Source organism: Macaca mulatta, chromosome 8 (genome assembly GCF_049350105.2).
Source record: "Macaca mulatta isolate MMU2019108-1 chromosome 8, T2T-MMU8v2.0, whole genome shotgun sequence".
Taxonomy (NCBI): Eukaryota; Metazoa; Chordata; class Mammalia; order Primates; family Cercopithecidae; genus Macaca; species Macaca mulatta.
In genome coordinates, this window is record NC_133413.1 from 40,057,550 (window position 1) to 40,077,604 (window position 20,055).

A 20,055-nucleotide genomic window follows, 5' to 3' on the forward strand; every position below is an offset into this window, starting at 1 on the left:
CTTTTTAGCTGAGGGTGTTTGAGATCTGAATGAGTGAAAATGCATTTGTGTCACACCCTCACAAAGTATACTAATAGTTGCAGTTTATTACAAACAAAGGTTGAAACTGTAACCTGACCATCACTAGTGCTGGATTCATTTGAGCTTATTGCCAGAACCCAGTGTTCCGGGACTGTGAGATGCCTAGTAGATTTTTTCAAAACCAGTGTGAAATCCAATATGTCTTTGGAAGGAAATCCTCCTGTGGTGTTACACAAATGCACACTGGGTGTGTTGGTCCCCATGGAATTTCATTATCCACATGGTGCTTCCCTCATGGCTCATTGAAAGTGATCTGCCTTCTCTTCAAAGGGGGAATTGCAGCAGGAAGCAGCGGAAAAGGACGAGGAGCCAAGCGCAAACAGCAGGATGGAGGGACCACAGGGACCACCAAGAAGGCCCGGAGGTGGGGAGAGTGCCCACCCCACCCCACCTCACTGTTTAAGTATTATTTGGTGCTGGGAAAGTCCAGCTAAGGGAAAAGAGCTCAAGGGTTTAAGGTTTAAAAGCCTGTCGATTTATTTTCCAAACCTTGAGCACTTTGAGGGGCAAAATAACCACAGGTTGGAGGCCGGGCGTTGGTGGCTCATGTGTGTAATCCCAGCACTTTGGGAGGTCAAGGCAGGTGGATCACTTGAGACCAGGAGTTTGAGACCAGCCTGGTCAATATGGCAAAATCCCATCTCCACTAAAAATACAAAATTAGGCAGGCGTAGTGGTGAGCACCTGTAATCCCAGCTACTTGGGAGGCTGAGGCAGGAGAATCGCTTGAAGCTGGGAGGCGGGTGGCAGTGAGCCAAGATGATGCCACTGCACTCCATCCTGGGCAACAGAGTGAAACTTCATCTCGAAAACAAACAAAAATAGTAATCCCAGGTTGGGTGCAGTGGCTCATGCCTATAATTCCAGCACTTTGGGAGGCTGAGACAGGTGGATCACCTGAGGTCAGGAGTTCGAGACCAGCCTGGCCAACATGGTGAAACCTCATCTCTACTGAAACAAAAAACAAAAAAATTAGCTGGGCCTGGGGGCACGTGCCTATAATCCCAGCTACTCGGGAGGCTGAGATGGGAGAATCACTTGAACCCAGGAGGCAGAGGTTGCGGTGAGCTGAGATCGCACTATTGCACTCCAGCCTGGGCGACAAGAACGAAACTCTGTCTCAAAAAAACAAACCCAAGTTTAAGTATTATGTTTTATACATTTGTTAGTGTAAAATTTATAGTAGTAACAAGGACAGCGTCTTCTGTCGTGATAAGCCTGGGGAACCTAGGGAGTAAAGTTCTGTTAAGGCAACTTGAGAAAGGATAGGTGGGGAGGGAATGAAACCAGTGTTGAATGTTAGCTGCTTAACTTTCTGCTTCTCCCTTCTCATGCCTTTTCCCTTCCCTTTGTCTAATATTGAGACAATGAAATCCAGGTTACTTATTTATATATTTTTGTGAGACAGAGTTCTGCTCTGTCGCCCAGGCAGGAGTGCAGTGACGGAATCTCAGCTCACTGCACAAGTTATTTAGATTAGCAAGATAGCAAGTGCTTATGTCTCTGAGTTTCTGTTCATTACTTTATAATAATCAATACACTGAAGAATATCACCCTAATCACCCCCATTCCTCTTCTCCCTTCCACCCCATGATGTACCAGCTCAGTTTCATAGACATCAATTCATGCTTAATAGACCACCGGGAAGATACCCACAATCTGCAAGTAATTTAACCAAAACTACCTTGTTCAATAAAGCTAATCCTTTTCACTTCCTTGTTTTGCCTGAAGAGGGCAGAGTTATCTATTTGAGTAATGAGAAGTATTTGCTGTGAAGTTGCATGTATTCTAGCTGAAATCTAATAAACCAGAGGACTTTCTTACACAGTTGAATGCAGTTGAGTTAGAGGGGGTTTTAGTTTCTTGATTTTATTTTTTCCTTTCTGCAGTGACCCTTTATTTTCTGCTCAGCGCCTTCCCCCTCATGGCTACCCCTTGGAACACCCGTTTAACAAAGATGGCTATCGGTATATTCTAGCTGAGCCTGATCCCCACGCCCCTGACCCCGAGAAGCTGGAACTTGACTGCTGGGCAGGAAAACCTATTCCTGGAGACCTCTACAGAGCCTGCTTGTATGAACGGGTTTTGTTAGCCCTACATGATCGAGGTATGTAAAGTATTGGAGATCATATGGATGCAGGGTTACTTTGAACTGCCATCATTAGCCTTGTCAGTCTAGAATTAGGTGTACATCTCAGTCTGTTGCCACTGCCTTACCCCCATCTCAGACTAGATTCTTCCAGAATGTGCAGGAAATTCTGTTCCTTCCTATGAGCTCCAGCCGTTTGATATACATACATATAGTTTTTTAAAACTTTGTATTTTGAACTAATTTTAAACTTGCAGTAAAGTTGCCAAAAATAAGTTTTTTTCTAATCAGGCTTTTCCTAATGATAATATCTTAGAAAACTGTAGTACAGTTATCAAAACTGGGAAATTAACATTGGTAAATATTATCAGCACAACTAAAGAAAGACCTTCTTTCGATTTTACCAGTTTTTCCATTCACACTTAATTCTCTTTAGTCTGTTGCAGTTCCAAAGCCATTGTTTATCTTTCATGACCATGATATTTTTTAAGTGTTTTAATGAGTTATTTTGTTGAATATTCCTCAGTGAGGATTTGTCTGATGTTTTCTCATGATAAGACTGAAGTGGGCCGGGCGCGGTGGCTCAAGCCTGTAATCCCAGCACTTTGGGAGGCCGAGACGGGCGGATCACGAGGTCAGGAGTTCGAGACCATCCTGGCTAACACGGTGAAACCCCGTCTCTACTAAAAAATACAAAAAACTAGCCGGGCGAGGTGGTGGGCGCCTGTAGTCCCAGCTACTTGGGAGGCTGAGGCAGGAGAATGGCGTAAAAACCCGGGAGGCGGAGCTTGCAGTGAGCTGAGATCCGGCCACTGCACTCCACCCTGGGCGACATAGCGAGACTCCGTCTCAAAAAAAAAAAAAAAAAAAAAAAAAGACTGAAGTTAGGCAGTTTGGGGAAGAATAACACAGAAACAATGTCTTATAGCATCATCTCATGGGATTCGTGATGTCAGTAGGTCTTACTGGTTACGTTGACCATGATAATTTGGTTAAGGCGATTCTGCTAGCTTTCTCCACTGTAAAAAGCTACTGTCTTTCCCTTTATACTTAACAAATGTCTTCAGCAAAAGTACATCGAGTCTATCTATGCAAATATCTTGTTTGTTTTTAAACTTATGTCCACTAATTTTAGCACTCATCAGCGGATATTGTCTGCAACAATTATGATGGTGTTGTTTGATGATTTTCTATTTCCTCTTTCCCTTTTCCATTATTTAATTTATTATTTGTATCAGTATGGACTCATATATATTTACTTTATTCCAGGGAGTGTAATCCAATACCTTATTTTGTTGTTTAAATTATTCCAGCTTTGGCAAGTAGGAGCTTCTTCAAGAAGTTGGTTCTTGTGTTTTTTCAATAAACCGCATCTTTTAAAAAAAATTTTTTTTTCTTACTTTGAGGCATCAAAAGGTGTTCCTGGCCAATTTTATATTTTCTGTGCCCCAGGCCTACTTCTTCACTGAGCCCTGGTTCCTTTGATTGGAGCATATTGTTTAGAAATTAACATCTAGGTGCTCACTTCCATATAGCACATATACCAAAATTGGAACGATACAGAGAAGATGCATGGCCCCTGTGCAAGAATAACATGCAAATTCGTGAAGCGTTCCTTATTTTTTTTAAGTAATGAAGTAAATAAACAAACAGAAATTAATAGCTAGGTGTTAGGTGTGCTATTACTAGGCGTCATTGCTTCTAGACTCCCTCAGTGGTCAGAGATAGGAAATGCACGTGTGTATGTACAAACCTGCATGTACACACATAACAATTTATATTGATACCTGGGATGACAGCCTTCTTCCTTTCCTTATTTGTAACATCTTCTTCCAACAGTGGGAAATGTGAATAATTAGATAGATAATTATCTACAATATATTTACTTTATTTCACAATATACTTTATTTATTTTGTTATAGAGATCAGGGTCTCACTCTGGCCGGTATGCAGTGATGCAGTCCCGGCTCACTGCAGCCTCAACCTCCTGGGCTCAAGCGATCCTCCTGCCTCAGCCCCCTGAGTAGCTGGGATCACAGGCACACACCACCACACCTAGCGGGGTTTTTTTATTTTAATTTTTTAGAGGTGGGGTCTTACTGTGTTGCCTAGGCTGTTCTCAAACTCCTGGGCTCAAGCCATCATCTTGCCTCAGCCTCCCAGGGTCTTGGGAGTGAGCCACCATACTTGACCTTGTTCATATTTAATATGCACCTAAAGTAGTTTCAGAATTTCTTTCTTTTTATTTTTTTTGAAATGGAATCTCACCCTGTCACCCAGGCTTGAGTGCAATGGTGCAATCTCGGCTCACTGCAACCTCTGCCTCCCGGGTTCAAGTGATTCTTCTGCCTCAGCCTCCTGAGTAGCTGGGATTACAGGTACATGCCACCACGCCTGGCTAATTTTTTGTATCTTTAGTAGAGACGGGGTTTCACCATGTTAGCCAGGCTGGTCTTGAACTCCAGACCTCGTGATCTGCCCGCCTCAGCCTCCCAGAGTGCTGGGATTACAGGCGTGAGCCACCGCACCCGGCCAGTTTCAGAATTTCTGACCCCTGGAAGAAACATTTGCTGAGTAGATTATAGCATTTATGTATAGCTCTTTTTTTCTTTAGCCTTGCCATTACTCAGTCCAAGATACTGGTAACTTAGATTAGTTCTTTTCTTCCCCACTTCCTTTAGTGTGGTCATGTCCAGTTAAGTTAGGTTAATTTACTAGTGTTTAATGCCATTTTGGATTCTCCCACATGTTGATTGTTTCTGTGTATGTATGTTTGGAGTGAGGATGTGTGAAACATTACTATGGTTCTGGGAGTCAGAGTTGTACAGAATGGTTTACAAAATGTCACTCCCTCATCACCCCTAAAATGCTCTTCTCATTCTCTTTTTTCCACCATCTTCCCACCCACACTCTAGTTTCTAGTTTATCCTTCCTGTATTTCTTCCCAAATGAGCAGATACAGTACATGTATATATTCTTTTATCTCCTTTTTTTTGGTTTGTTTTTGGGTTTTTTTGGTTTGATTTGTTTTCTGAGGCTGAAAGATAGTGGCGTGATCTCGGCTCACTGCAGCCTTCACCTCCTTGGCTCAAGCAATTCTCATGCTGAAGCCTCGCAAATAGCTGGGACTACAGGTGTGTGCCACCACCCCCGGTTATTTTTGTATTTCTAGTAGAGATGGGGTTTCGCCATGTTGGCCAGGCTGGTCTCAAACTCAGGTGATCACCCATCTCAGCCTCCCAAAGTGCTGGGATAACACATGTGAGCCACTGCGCCCAGCCTTGTCTCCTTTTTTATACATGAATAGCAGCGTGCTATAGTCTTTGCTCCATGCAATTATTTATTTTTATTTTTATTTTATTTTATTTTATTTTATTTTATTTTGAGAAAGGTTCTTGCTCTGTCATCCAGGCTGCAGTGCAGTGGTGCGATCTCAGCTCACTGCAGCTTCCACCTCCCAGCTCAAGCAGTCGTCCCATCTTAGCCTCCCAAGTAACTGGGACTACAAGCACACATCACTGCACCCAGTTAAATTTTAATTATTTTTTTAGGGGCAAAGTCTCCTTCACTGTGTTTCGCAAGATGGTCTTGAACTCCTGACCTCACGTGATCCTCCTTCCTTGGCCTTCCAAAGTGCTGGGATTACAGGCATGAGCCATTGCATCTGGCCTCATTGTTTGCTTGTTTTCGAGATGGGGTCTCTGCCACCCAGGCTGGAGTGCAGTGGTGCAATCATGGCTCACTGCAGCCTCAACCTTCCCTGATAAAATCAGCCTACAAAGCCTCGAAATTCTCTCCCACCTTTTGCCATTTTTTCTTTCTGTGGAAGTCATGGGGTTCTCCCCTGATTATTTATATTGCCCCCTTATCTCACATAATGGCCTGGTAATAAAGTAAGATTCAAACCATATACAGAGGTAGAGAGATGAATTACAGTGAATACCTGTCTTAGTCCCTTTGTGTTGCTACAAAGGAGAACCTGAGGCTGGGTAATTTGTAAAGAAAACAGGTTTATTGGGCTGAAAGAAGCATGGCACCAGCGTCTGCTTCTGGTGAGGATCCCAGGCATGTCTACTCATGGCAGAAGGCAAAGCGGAGCAGGCATTAGATGGCAGAGGAAGCAAGACAGGGAGGGAGGTGCCAGGCTCTTTTTAACAACCAGCTCCTCAGAAACTAATAGAGTGAAAACTCACACCCCCACACTCCTCATTAATCTGCTCTTGAGGGGTCTGCCCTCATGACCCAAACACCTCCCTTCAGACCCCACCTCCCACATTGGGATCAAATTTCAACCTGCACTTAGGAGGGTCAAATACCCAAGTTACAGCGATACCTTATACACTTTTCACCCAGATTTTAACAGTTCTAGATTTTGCCATGTTTGCTTTATCTGTTTATTTCTTCTTTTTCTGAATTAAAAAAAACACATATCACCCTATATATGCTAAAAACTATGCATCTCTTAAAAAAATGCGGCTATTGGGGCCGGGCGCAGTGGCTCACGCCTGTAATCCCAGCACTTTGGGAGGCTGACGCGGGCAGATCACCTGAGGTTGAGAGTTCAAGACCAGCCTGACCAACATGGAGAAACCCCATCTCTACTAAAAATACAAAATTAGCGGGTGCGGTGGCGCATGCCTATAATCCCAGCTACTCGGGAGGCTAAGGCAGGAAAATCTCTTGAACCTGGGAGGCGGTGGAGGTTGCAGTGATCCGAGATTGTGCCATTGCACTCCAACCTGGGTGACAAGAATGAAACTCCATCTCAAAAAAGAAAAAAAAATGCAGATATTTTCTTTTATAACCGAAATAATTCCTTGCTATTCAAATTCAGTTCATAATCAGATTTCCTTGATTGTCTTAAATACCTGTTCATCTCCTGAGATATTAGTTACAAAAGGAAAATTGTCATTTCGCAGTGGAGAAACCTGGCAGGCATCATCTTGATCAAGTGACCAGAGTGAACATCACTATTTTGATAGCATATATGATACACTGAGGGGCACAACATTACCTCATTGGAGTTCTGAGTAAAAGTAACAATAACCTTGACCTTAAAATGAGGAAACACCAGGTCAGGCACAGTGACTCACGCCTATAATCCCAGCACTTTGGGAGGCTGAAGTGGGTGGAAAACCTGAGTTCAGGAGTTTTTTTGTTTGTTTGTTTGTTTGTTTGTTTGTTTTTGAGACGGAGTCTCGCTCTGTCGCCCAGGCTGGAGTGCAGTGGCGCGATCTCGGCTCACTGCAAGCTCCGCCTCCCGGGTTCACGCCATTCTCCTGCCTCAGCCTCCCGAGTAGCTGGGACTACAGGCGCCCACAACCGCGCCCGGCTAATTTTTTGTATTTTTAGTAGAGACGGGGTTTCACTGTGGTCTCGATCTCCTGACCTTGTGATCCGCCCGCCTCGGCCTCCCAAAGTGCTGGGATTACAGGCGTGAGCCACCGCGCCCGGCGAGTTCAGGAGTTTGATACCAGCCTGGTCAACATAGTGAAACCCCATCCCTACAAAAATACAAAAATTAGCCAGGCATTATGGCAGGCAACTGTAATCCCAGCCACTCGGGAGGCTGAGGCGGGAGAATCACTTGAACGCAGGAGCCAGAGGTTGCAGTGAGCTGAGATTGCGCCATCACACTCGAGCCTGGATGACAGAGCGCGAGACTCCATCTCCAAAAAAAAAAGAGAGAGAGAGAGAAAACAGAAAACACCAGACAAATGTAACTGAGGGACATTCTGCAAACTGAAATGACCAATATTCTTCAAAGTGTCTAGCTTATGAAAGGTTGAGGAACTGTTTGAGATTGGAAGAGACTAAGGAGACATAACAACTAAATGAAATGTAGAATCTAGGATTAGAACCTGGGCCAGAAAAGAGGTTATATTACTTGGATAATTGGCTTAATTTTAAGAAGATCTATGGATTATTTAATAGTATTGTTAATTTTCTGGTTTTGATGATTATGTTATGATTATACATGATGTGAACATTTGGGAAAACTGAGTGAAGCACACACTAGGACTCTGCTATTTTTTGAAAGTCTGAAATTGTTTTAAAACAGTTAAGGTTAGGTGCAGTGGCTTATGCCTGTAATCCCAGAACTTTGAGAGGCCAAGGAGAGCAGATTGCTTGAGTCCAGGAGTTTGAGACCAGCCTGGGCATTGTGACCGAACTCTGTCTCTACAAAAAATTAGCTGAGTGTAGTAGCACTTGTAGTACCAGCTACTTGGGGGCTGAGGCAGGAGGATTGTTTGAGCCCAGGAATTCAAGGCTGTAGTAAGTCAAGATGACGCCACTGCATTCCAGCCTGAGCAACAGCATGAGACCTTATCTCAAGGGAAAAAAAAAAAAACTAGTTAAGAGGCTAGGCACAATGGCTCATACCTGTAATCCTGTTACTTGGGGGGCCAACACAAGAAGATCACCTGAGGCCACGAGTTCAAGGCTGTGGTGAGCTGTGGTTGTGCCACGACACTCCAGACTGAGTAAGAGAGCAAGACCCTGGCTGTAAAAAAAAAAAAAAAAAAAAGATGGATGGGGTGGCTCACGCCTATAATTCCAACACTTTGGAAGGCCAAGGCGGGCAGATTTCAAGCCCAGGAGTTCAAGACCAGCCTGGGCAGCATGGCAAAACACCATCTCTACAAAAAAAATGAAATATAGAAATTAGCTGGGCATGGTGGCACGTGCCTATAGTCCCAGCTGCTTGGGAGGCTGAGGTGGGAGGATTGCTTGAGCCTGGGAGGCAGAGGTTGCAGTGAGACGAGATCACACCACTGCACTCCAGCCCAGGTAATAGAGCGATACTCTGTCTCAAAAAAAAAAAAAAAAATCTTTTAAACAAAAATTTATTCAAATTAAGTTCCAAACTCATCACCATTGGTTTTTATATTTTAGGGAATATGCAGTATAATTAATATCAATCAGATGTCTTAAAGATAATCAAATGTAGGCCAGGCACAGTGATTCAGCCTGTTATTCCAGCACTTTGGGAGGTCAATGCGGGTGGATCACCTGAGGTCAGGAATTCAAGAGCAGCCTGACCAATATGGTGAAACCCCGTCTCTACTAAAAATGTGAACATTAGCCGGGCGTGGTGGCAGGTGCCTGTAATCCCAGCTACTCAGGAGGCTGAGGCAGAAGGATTGCTTGAACCTGGGAGGCAGATGTTGCAGTGAGCCAAGATCGTGCCACTGTACTCCAGCCTGGGCTACAGAATGAGACTCTGTCTCAAAAAAAAAAAAAAAAAAAAAAAAAAAAAAAACCGGTGCGGTGGCTCACGCCTATAATTCCAACACTTTGGGAGGCCAAGGTGGGCAGATCACGAGGTCAGGAGTTCAAGACCAGCCTGACCAACATGGTGAAACCCTGTCTCTACTAAAAATACAAAAACGAGCCGGGCGTGGTGGCATGCACCTGTAATCCCAGCTACTCAGGAGACTGAGGCAGGAAAATTGTTTGAACCCAGGGGGTGAAGTTTGTGAGCCGAGATCGCACCACTGCCCTCCAGCGTGGGCGACAGAGCGAGACTCTTATCTCGAAAAGGAAGGATAATCACATGGAATAAAAACTAGGTAACCTAACAACTTTCTCTTTTTTGTTGCTTTCTCATTCTTTGCCAGTATCTTATGTTGAGATTTTTAAACTCCTCAAACACCTGACCTGATATTTGTGATTTTTAAATTTTGTTTTATTGGACTAATGTTTTTGTAGCAATTGCCCCCAAGAACCTCAAATAAGTTGCAGGCCTTGTTTTAATCTCTCACCACAGCTCCCCAGTTAAAGATCTCAGATGATCGGCTAACTGTGGTTGGAGAGAAAGGTTACTCTATGGTGAGGGCCTCTCATGGAGTTCGGAAAGGTGCCTGGTACTTTGAAATCACCGTGGATGAGATGCCACCAGATACCGCTGCCAGACTGGGTTGGTCCCAGCCCCTAGGTAAGCTGGGGCCTTAATATGGACATCACAGCAGATAGAGAGGATAGACCATCTGGCCAAGGACTAAGGCTTCGAGGCTGTTGGGTTTACCAGATTGTGGGCATAGAATGCAGTTCCTGAGAGTTGAGCTGGTTTGCAATTCCCGGGATATTTTTGTAACTCTTTGCTTGTGAGAAAGTTTCTAAGCAATTTTACAAAATTAACCAAAAAACATGAATAGGATCTTTTTCCATCAGCAAACCAGGTTTGACTTGCAATCTTCTGACTTCCTGTGTATCTTTTTATTGGGACAGGTAACCTTCAAGCTCCTTTAGGTTATGATAAATTTAGCTATTCTTGGCGGAGCAAAAAGGGAACCAAGTTCCACCAGTCCATTGGCAAACACTACTCTTCTGGCTATGGACAGGGAGACATCCTGGGATTTTATATTAATCTTCCTGAAGACACAGAGACGGCCAAGTCATTGCCAGATACATACAAAGATAAGGTGAGTTTGTCCTCCCCCGGCAGATTCCTGGCTTTGAAGATCTGTGGCAGCCAGTGCTTATCTCTGCGGCTTGCGTGATCTCTTAGGAGCTGACCCACGGCTCACGTTTTTTCCTAACCTGTTATGACATTTTCAGAATAACAATCAGTACACAAATAGTCATCCATTCATTCTTCTACCCATCTATCATTTGTCTTTTTTTAGTGCACTGCAGAGAAAATAGACATCAGGACACTTCACTCAGTACTTCAGGATACATAAACTAGAGTTCAACCTGTTTAATTCATTCTTTTGATACAAAATTTATGTAAAATGAAGTATACAAATTTTAAGTGTGTATTCACTGAGCGTTGAGTTTGACCTAAACTCCTGTTGAAATGTAGGATCCACCAGGCATGATGGTTCATGCCTATAATCCCAACAATTTGGGAGGCCAAGCTGGGAGGATTGCTTGAGCCCACGAGTTCAAGACCAGCCTGGGTAACATCACAAGATCCCATCTCTACAAAAGACTAAAAAAATTAGTAGGGCATGGCAATGGGTGCCTATAGTCCCAACTACTTGAAAAGCTGAGATGGGAAGATAATTCAGCCCAGGAGTTCAAGGTTACAGTGAGCTGTGATCACACCACTGCACTCCCCCCAAAAAAGAGATGTAGACACTTACCATCACCTCAGGAAGTTTCCTCATGCCTTTTCCCAGTTAGTCCCCACCCCCACATAGAGGCAACCACTGTTTTAGCTTTCTTTCCCACTATACTTTAATTTTTACCTCTTCTTGAACTTAAATGGGCTCATGCAGTCTGTGGTCTTTTACATCTGGCTTTTGAGAGTCGTCCATGTTGCTGCGTATATCTGCACACCCTTTTCAGTGCAGGATAGTACTGCATTGCATGAATGTGCCCCAGTGTGTTTATGCATTTTCCTACTGACAGACACTTGGGCCGTCTCAGGTTTGGGGCTACTATGAACAAGATGCTATGAATATTCTTGTACAAGTCATTTTGGATCATTGGATAGTTACATATTCAGCTTTATAAGAAATTGCCAAACTCTTTTCCCACCATGTATGAGAGTTTTAGTTGCTGACATTATGATTGTCTGTCAACTTAATTGTAGCCATTTTGATGGGTGTATAGTAATATCTCATTGTGAGTTAAATTAGCATTTCTTTGATGACATACTGGACATTTTTCTTTTTTTTTTTTTTTTTTTTGAGACGGAGTCTTACTCTGTGCCCCAGGCTGGAGTGCAGTGGCGCGATCTCGGCTCACTGCAAGCTCCGCCCCCCGGGGTTCACGCCATTCTCCTGCCTCAGCCTCCCAAGTAGCTGGGACTACAGGCGCCCACCACCACGCCTGGCTAGTTTTTTGTATTTTTTTAGTAGAGACGGGGTTTCACGGTGTTAGCCAGGATGGTCTCGATCTCCTGACCTTGTGATCCGCCTGCCTCGGCCTCCCAAAGTGCTGGGATTACAGGCTTGAGCCACCGCGCCCGGCCAATACTGGACATTTTTCATGTGCTTTTCAGCCACTCATCTGTTTTTTTGTGAAGTTTCTCTTCAAATATTTTGCCTGTCAATATTGCTATTCTGAGACTTGTCTGTTCATTTTTTTTTTTTTTAAGTTTAATTTTTTTTGGTAGAAACAGGGTTTTTTTGGGGTTTTTTTTCCATGTTGCCCAGGCTGGTCTTGAACTACTGGGCTCAAGCAATCTGCCTGCCTCAGCCTCCCAAAATGCTAGGATTACAGGCATGAGTCACTGCACTTAATAGTGTCTTCTGAGGCACCAAAGTTTTAATTTTTATGAAGTCTAATTTATCAAATTTTTCTTTTATAGTTATTTCTTTCCATGAATTAAAACAAAATCTTTGGCTACTCCCAGTCATGAAGATGTTCTCCCATGTTTTCCTTTGAAAATATTATGGTTTTAGCTTTTACACATAGGTCTCTAATTTACCTTGGATTAATTTTTTTTTTTTTTTTCTGTAGACAGAGTCTCGCTCTGTTGCCCAGGCTAGAGTGCAATGGCACGATGTTGGCTCACTGCAACCTCCGCCTCACAGGTTCAAGCAATTCTCCAGCCTTAGCCTCCTGATTAGCTGGGATTACAGGCACCCGCCACCACACCCAGCTAATTTTTGTATTTTTAGTGGAAACAGGGTTTCACCATGTTGGTCAGGCTGGTCTTGAACTCCTAACCTCAGATAATCCACCTGCCTCGGCCTCCCAAAGTGCTGGGATTATAGGCATGAGCCACTGTGCCTGACCACATTAATTTTTATATATAGTATGGAAATTAATTTTTTTTCCATATGATTACACAATTATCCCAGCACCATATGTTAACTCTTTCCTTTCTCCACTGGATTTCTTTGATGCCTTTATTGAAAATCAGATGTTTGTGTTAAGGAAAGGTTTACTTTAGAGCTCTGTATTTCAGTGATCTATTTCTTGTCTTTTATGCCCATATCACAGTGTCTTGGTTATCATAGCTTTAGAGTAACTCTTTAAATTTGATAGTGAAAGTACTCTGAGTTTATTCTAATAATAAGCAGCCTACAGTCTCATTTTTATTGATTATATCACACTACTGACTCTTATTGTACCATCCTGCCTTCTGGAACTCTTTAAATATATACCACACTAATGCCTGGTTTTACAGAACACAGAGGTCTGCACTTAAAGGATTCTGTAGGAGTTTTTTCAATGATTCATTTACATTACAAAAAAAATTTTTTTTTTTAATTGGAAAAAAACAAATTTTTTGACCAGGCACTGTGGCTCCATGCTTGGGAGGCCAAGGCAGGCAAATCACTTGAGGCAAGAGCTCGAGGCCAGCCTGGGCAACATGGTGAAACCCTGTCTCTACAAAAAATGCAAAAATGAATTAGGTGTGATGGCACACACCTGTAATCTCAGCTACTCAAGAGGTTGAGGCATGAGAATCTTAAGTCTACTTGAGCCTAGAGGACAGAGGTTGCAGTGAGCCAAGATCGTGCCAGAGAACTCCAGCCTGGGTGACAGAGAACAAGACTGTCTCAAAAATAAATAAATAAATAAATAAATAATTTTTAGTGACATGTCCACATGACAGGCTACTATGGATCTATTCAAAATCCACATATATACTGATTATAAAATGGTCTCTAATGTAGTTGCCAAGTTAAAAACTCAGATGCAAGACAAAACCTATAATATGTTACTATTTGTATGGCTTTTTGGGCCTTTTTTTCTTTCTTTCTTTCGTATGTTTATCTGGTGTTTTATTTTGAGAGAGTCTCGTTCTGTCACCCAGGCTGGAATGCAGTGGTATACAATCTCGGCACACTGCAGCCTCCGCCTCCCAGGTTCAAGCAATTCTCCTGCTTCAGCCTCCTAAGTAGCCAGGATTACAGGCGTGCACCACCACGCCCAGCTAATTTTTATATTTTTAGTAGAGACGGGGTTGCGCCATGTTGGCCAGGCTGGTCTCGAATTCCTGGCCTCATGTGATCTGCCTGCCTCAGCCTCCCAAAATGCTGGGATTACAAGCGTGAACCACTGCGCTCGGCCACGTGTGTTTTTTAATTTTGAAGACAATATATGCCTGGATTCTCTGGAAGGATACAAGGACACTGGAACAGTGATTACTTTTTGCAGGGGAAACTGAGGATAAGGGACATAGTAAGAGAGAGAGAGACTCTCATTTTATATGCTTGTATATCTTGGGAATTCTTTTTTTCTAACCATGTTTAATACATATATACGTTAAGAAATTGAAATTTTTTTAATTAATGTCATATATTTCTCTGGAAGTGAATAAATAGACTCTTAAGAACCAGTAAGAAAGAGGCGACCCAGAGACCACCTGTGGGAACAGATGGGAAACTAGGACGTGGAAGAAGGTGACCTTCAAAATATTTTCTTTTTCTTTTTTTTTTTTTTTTTTTGACATGGAGTCTCGCTCTGTCACCCAGGCTGGAGTGCAGTGGCCGGATCTCAGCTCACTGCAAGCTCCGCCTCCTGGGTTCATGACATTCTCCTGCCTCAGCCTCCCAAGTAGCTGGGACTACAGGCGCCCGCCACCACCCCCAGCTAATTTTTTTGTATTTTTAGTAGAGACGGGGTTTCACCGTGTTAGCCAGGATGGTCTCAGTCTCCTGACCTCGTGATCCGCCTGTCTCGGCCTCCCAAAGTGCTGGGATTACAGGCTTGAGCCACCGCGCCCGGCCACCTTCAAAATATTTTCATACAATAAGGGATTGTAGTCTGGGTGCGGAGGCTCATGCCTGTAATCCCAGCACTTTCGGAAGCTGAGGCAGGTGGATCACCAGAGGTCAGGAGTTCGAGACCAGCCTGGCCAACATGGCGAAACCCTGTCTTTACTAAAAATACAAAAAGTAGCCGGGTGTGGTGGCGCATGCCTGTAATCCCAGCTGCCTGGGAGGCTGAGACAGGAGAATTGCTTGAACCTGGGAGGCCGAGGTTGCAGTGAGCCAAGATCACACCACTGCACTCCAGCCTGGGTGACAGAGTGAGACTGTCTCAAAAAAATAAAAAAAGAATAGGCTGGGCTCGGTGGCTCACGCCTGTAATCCCAGCACTTTGGGAGACCAAGGCGAGTGGATCACCTGAGGTCAGGAGTTTGAGACCAGCCTGGCCAACATAGTGAAACCCCATCTCTACTAAAGATACAAAAAATTAGCCTGGTGTGGTGGTGGGCACCTGTAATCCCAGCTACTCGGGAGCCTGAGGCAGGAGAATCACTTGAACCCGGGAGACGGAGGTTGCAGTGAGAAGAGATCACACCATTGCACTCCAGCCTGGGCAACAAGAGCAAAACTCCATCTCAAAAAAAAAAAAAAGAGTACGAGATTGTAGACTCAAGAAACTTGTCATTTCTTTCAGTGAGATTATTGGAAAAGATGTGTGAATTTCGCCACTTCTATGGGTATTTTTATTGTGGTGTGTATGTATTTATATTATTAAGTATTTTTTCACATTTCTTACTAAAGGCCTTCTGAAAATGTTTTAATAAACATGTGCCATCTGGTATTTTTTAAGAAGTGTGTAATAATTCAAAATCTAGCAAAACTCAACTGCAAAGATGTTTAATATCTGTTGTAGAGCTCAAGGGGTTAACACTTTGTGTGCGGATGCATTTTTTTCATGATGATGGAGCCGATGCTTTATTGTGCTTTTTTTTCTTTCTTGGTTTTCAAGGCTTTGATAAAATTCAAGAGTTATTTGTATTTTGAGGAAAAAGATTTTGTGGATAAAGCAGAGAAGAGCCTGAAACAGACTCCCCATAGTGAGGTGAGTCATGGCCATAAGAAAATTAGAATCATAAGGCCTTGAGGGTTAGGACCCGTTCCTTCATTATAAAAGTGAGGAACACAAGGCCCAAAGGGGAACAAAGGGGCATCTGGTAGCCCCACTAGCCAGTGGCAAGCTCGCCCTCTGCTTATTGTGTTTTGCTCTTTATGTAGTACCATGCTGCTGCTGTTAGAGGCATGATCCTGTTCTTTCAGGATCATTCTGTAGAGAAATCTGTAAGAGACTGAGGAAGCAAATCCAGTGTCTTTATTCTTTATCAGAGGAGGTATCAAGTCCAAAGGGAGGGAACCTGGAGTGGGAGAGTAGACCTTGTGGTGTGGTCCAGGGACACTCGGAGCTGTAATGTCTCACTCAATGTCCTTCAGAACTTTCTCTGCCTCCACTTCCGGAGTTGCTGGAAACATGTCTGCCCAAGGTCATAGCACAGTCAGAGAAAGGCTGGCACATCTGGGCCAACCACAAGGGCCAAAAATAAAAAGGGAAGTTGGGTGGAGAGGAAGAACGTTAAGCTGGAAACTTTTTTTTTGTAAAAATGCTAATGCTGTAAAGCCACCCAGGACACTAATACAAGGAGACGTAGGTGAAATAAAGTAGAGTTTCAGCTGTTTTTAGGAAAGAAATACTAAAGAGAAAAAATTATTAGATCTAAAGATGTAATAACCAGAAAGCCCCCTCTTGCTAAGAAGAGAAGGCAGCCTTTTCTGAAGAACTGAAGTGGTCAAGAGAGAATATTCAGTCTAATTCTGGGAGAGAAAGGGAAGAACATGAGAATCCAGAGATGTGACGTAAGAGTCTTAGAGAACTTCAAAGTGAAAAAACAGAAGTGAGAACTGACACAAGGGAAAGGGATTGATAAATAAGCACTCTTAAACAGGTGTGGTCCCAAGCAGTCCATGGAAGGCCAGCTTGCTTTAAAAAAAAAAAAAGATTGTAGAGATGAGGTCTCACTATGTTGCCCAGGCTAGTCTTGAACTCCTGCCCTCAAGTAATCGTCTCTCCTCGGCCTCCCAGCTTACTTTTATAAATACAATGCAATGAATAATAAAATATAGAACTGTTTGGTATATGTAGCACAGGAATTCAGAAAACAAAGCCCAGGAGTTTGAGACCAGCCTGGGCAATATAGTGAGATCCTGTCTCTATAAAAAAATTTTTTTAATTAGCTGGATGTGGTGGTGTATGCCTGTAGTCCCAGCTACTTGGGAGGCTGATGTGGGAGGATCACTTGAGCCAAGGAGGTTGAGGCTGCAGTGAGCCAAGATCACACCACTGCACTTCAGCCTGGGTGACAGAGTGAGATCCTGTCTCAAAAAAGAAAAAAAGAAGCCTGAATAGTGCAGATTAACATGCTTGAAAAATCAAAAGTATTATAAAAATTGAAGATATTGTTGTTATTACACAAGTTATGTACTGTTCTTGGGTGTGTGATTAGCAGTCTGGCAGCAGCACTTCTAACGTATTTTCCTAGAGAGTTCTTTGTTTGTTTGTTCTTTTTTACAATTCTGAAGTAAAATCATGGTTTTTGTTCCAGATAATATTTTATAAAAATGGTGTCAATCAAGGTGTGGCTTACAAAGATATTTTTGAGGGGGTTTACTTTCCAGCCATCTCACTGTACAAGAGCTGCACGGTACGTACATGTTTCCATCCCATGGGCAAAACTTGAGGGAAGCAGATGAATGGGTTGCGATGACAAAGCTACTGAGCGCTGGAAAGAAATCCAAGCAGCCTTAGAGTTGCACGTGTGTTGCTACCATTACTGTTTAGTCCAAAAACAGCTTGGGCATCTTAGGGAGTATTTGCTGGATAGAAAAAGGTCCTGCAATTAGTGTGTGCTATACTTTTCCCTTGAGTGCGTGGTGTGGTGTTGCTCTTCAGTAGGAAGGATAAAAATGCACATACACAGATCCTCCTGGTGGGATGTCATGATAACCCACCATTATTAGTCATTGTTGCTTACATTCATTTTTTTTTTGAGACAGTGTCTCACTCTGTTGCATAGGCTCACCATAGCCTTGACCTCCTGGGCACAAATGATCCACCTCAGCCTCCTGAGTAGCTGGGGTGTGCTCATTTTTTGGTTTTGGTTTTTGTAGAGACAGGATCTCACTACATTGCCCTGGCTGGTCTCAAAGTCATGGGCTCAAGCAGTTCTCCCAGCTCAGCCTCCCAAAGTGCTGGGATTACAGATAGGCATGAGCTACTATATCTGGCAGGTTTTTTTTTTTTTTTAAATATGATCCAGCATGAAGAAGGGTACTATCATTAGGGTCTGTTGGTCTTAAAAATATATAGGTAGGTAGGTAGGTAGACACAGATGTAGATATATAGAAAAGTTGGAGCCGGGTGCACTGGCTTACGCTTGTAATCCCAGCACTTTGGGAGGCCAAGGTGGGCGGATCACTTGAAGTCGGGTTCGAGACCAGCCTGGCCAACATGGCGAAACCCCATCTCTACTGAAGATACAAAAATTAGCTGGGCTTAGTGGCACATGCCTGTAATTCCAGCTACTCAGGAGTCTGAGGCAGGAGAATCGCTTGAACCCGGGAGGCAGAGGTTGCAGTGAGCCAAGATCATGCCACTGCACTCCAGCCTGGTGACAGAGCAAGACTCCGTCTCAAAAAAGAAAGAAAAAAGTTAATGCATGAAGATTTCCATGTATTTTCAGTCTGTCAGTAGGCACCATTGAAGCAGGTAAAAAAAAGGAAATCTGTAGGTTGTAAACAGTGTAAACCAAAAACTGTCTTGAGACAGATCTCAATCAATTTAGAAGTTTATTTTGCCAAAGTTAAGGACCTGCCCGTAAGAAAAAAACACAGAATCACAGAAACAGTCTGTGGTCTGTGCCTTTCTCCAAGGATGAATTTGATGACTTAAAAATTTAAAAAAGAAAAAGGGCTGGCCGGAGTGGCTCATGGTGGTAATCCCAATGCTTTGGGAGGCCAATATAAGAATCAGTTGAGGCCGGGCGCGGTGGCTCAAGCCTGTAATCCCAGCACTTTGGGAGGCCAAGACGGGCGGATCACGAGGTCAGGAGATCGAGACCATCCTGGCTAACACGGTGAAACCCCGTCTCTACTAAAAAATACAAAAAATTAGCCGGGCGCGGTGGTGGGCGCCTGTAGTCCCAGCTACTCGGGAGGCTGAGGCAGGAGAATGGCGTAAAACCGGGAGGCGGAGCTTGCAGTGAGCTGAGATCCGGCCACTGCACTCCAGCCTGGGCGACAGAGCAAGACTCCGTCTCAAAAAAAAAAAAAAAAAAAAAAAGAATCAGTTGAACCCAGGACCTTGAGACCAGCCTGGGCAACATAGCAAAAACCCCTGTCTACAAAAAATACAAAAAATTAGCCAGGCCTGGTGGTACATGCCTGCAGTCCCAGCTACTTGGGAGGCTGAGGTGGAAGGATCCGCTGAGCCCAGGAGGTCAAGGGTGCAGTGAACCATGATCACCTTGTTGGCGCTGCAGCCTGGACAATAGAGTCAGAGCATGTCTCAAAAAAATAAAAAGTAAAATGAAGGGGAAATGCGGGCTGGAGGGGAAAGTGGGAGGGTATCGTCATCCACATGTTGCAAGAGAAAAGGAGCAGATAGGGGAAAGTCAATTATGTATTCATCTCATGCCCAGTAAATCAGTACTTCACATAAGATAAGGTGAACATAAAGTAGCTGCCTATGGGGATATTTAAGCTTTTATCTGTAGGTGTCTGCTTAGCAACAAAAGGAAAGGCAGTTTCTTGCATGACTCAGCTTTCAGCTTAATTTTTTCCTTTTGACAGAGCAAATTGGGATCCTGAATTTTTATTTTCTTTGACAACAAAAATCAACACTGATCTCTTTTAGTTACCTAATTCTTAATGGACATCAGGATGTTGACCACTTTTAGTAATATTTAATATATATCTCATTTGTTCCATTTATCCCCCGAGTATTGTAGCCATGTTTAAAGTGAAAATTTCCTGTGTCAAATTAACTTTTCCAATACCTTTTGTCCATTTTTTCCATGTCTGCTTGAATTGAATTCGCTCCAGGTTTCCATTAACTTTGGACCATGCTTCAAGTATCCTCCGAAGGATCTCACTTACCGCCCTGTGAGTAACATTACAAATGCCTGCATGCATCCTCGGCATTGCCGTGGCTGCTCT

At 43.4% G+C, this 20,055-nt stretch overlaps 1 protein-coding gene and 1 non-coding gene across 4 annotated transcripts in view; both read left to right on the plus strand.

Moving 5' to 3' along the window:
- The window catches only part of ASH2L (ASH2 like, histone lysine methyltransferase complex subunit), a 68,384-nt gene that overhangs the window by 47,557 nt on the left and 772 nt on the right, over positions 1-20,055 (plus strand). For all 3 annotated transcript variants that reach the window (XM_077943437.1, XM_015145171.3, XM_028852572.2), the window contains exons 9-15: positions 352-445; positions 1,971-2,188; positions 9,942-10,109; positions 10,403-10,596; positions 15,800-15,892; positions 17,445-17,543; positions 19,942-20,001. In XM_077943437.1, the coding sequence (XP_077799563.1) occupies positions 352-445; positions 1,971-2,188; positions 9,942-10,109; positions 10,403-10,596; positions 15,800-15,892; positions 17,445-17,543; positions 19,942-20,001 (926 nt within the window). The remainder of the gene's footprint in view (positions 1-351; positions 446-1,970; positions 2,189-9,941; positions 10,110-10,402; positions 10,597-15,799; positions 15,893-17,444; positions 17,544-19,941; positions 20,002-20,055) is intronic.
- LOC114680444 (U6 spliceosomal RNA) lies at positions 3,688-3,794 on the plus strand. Its single transcript, XR_003732670.2, has one exon. It is a non-coding gene; the product is annotated as a U6 spliceosomal RNA (small nuclear RNA).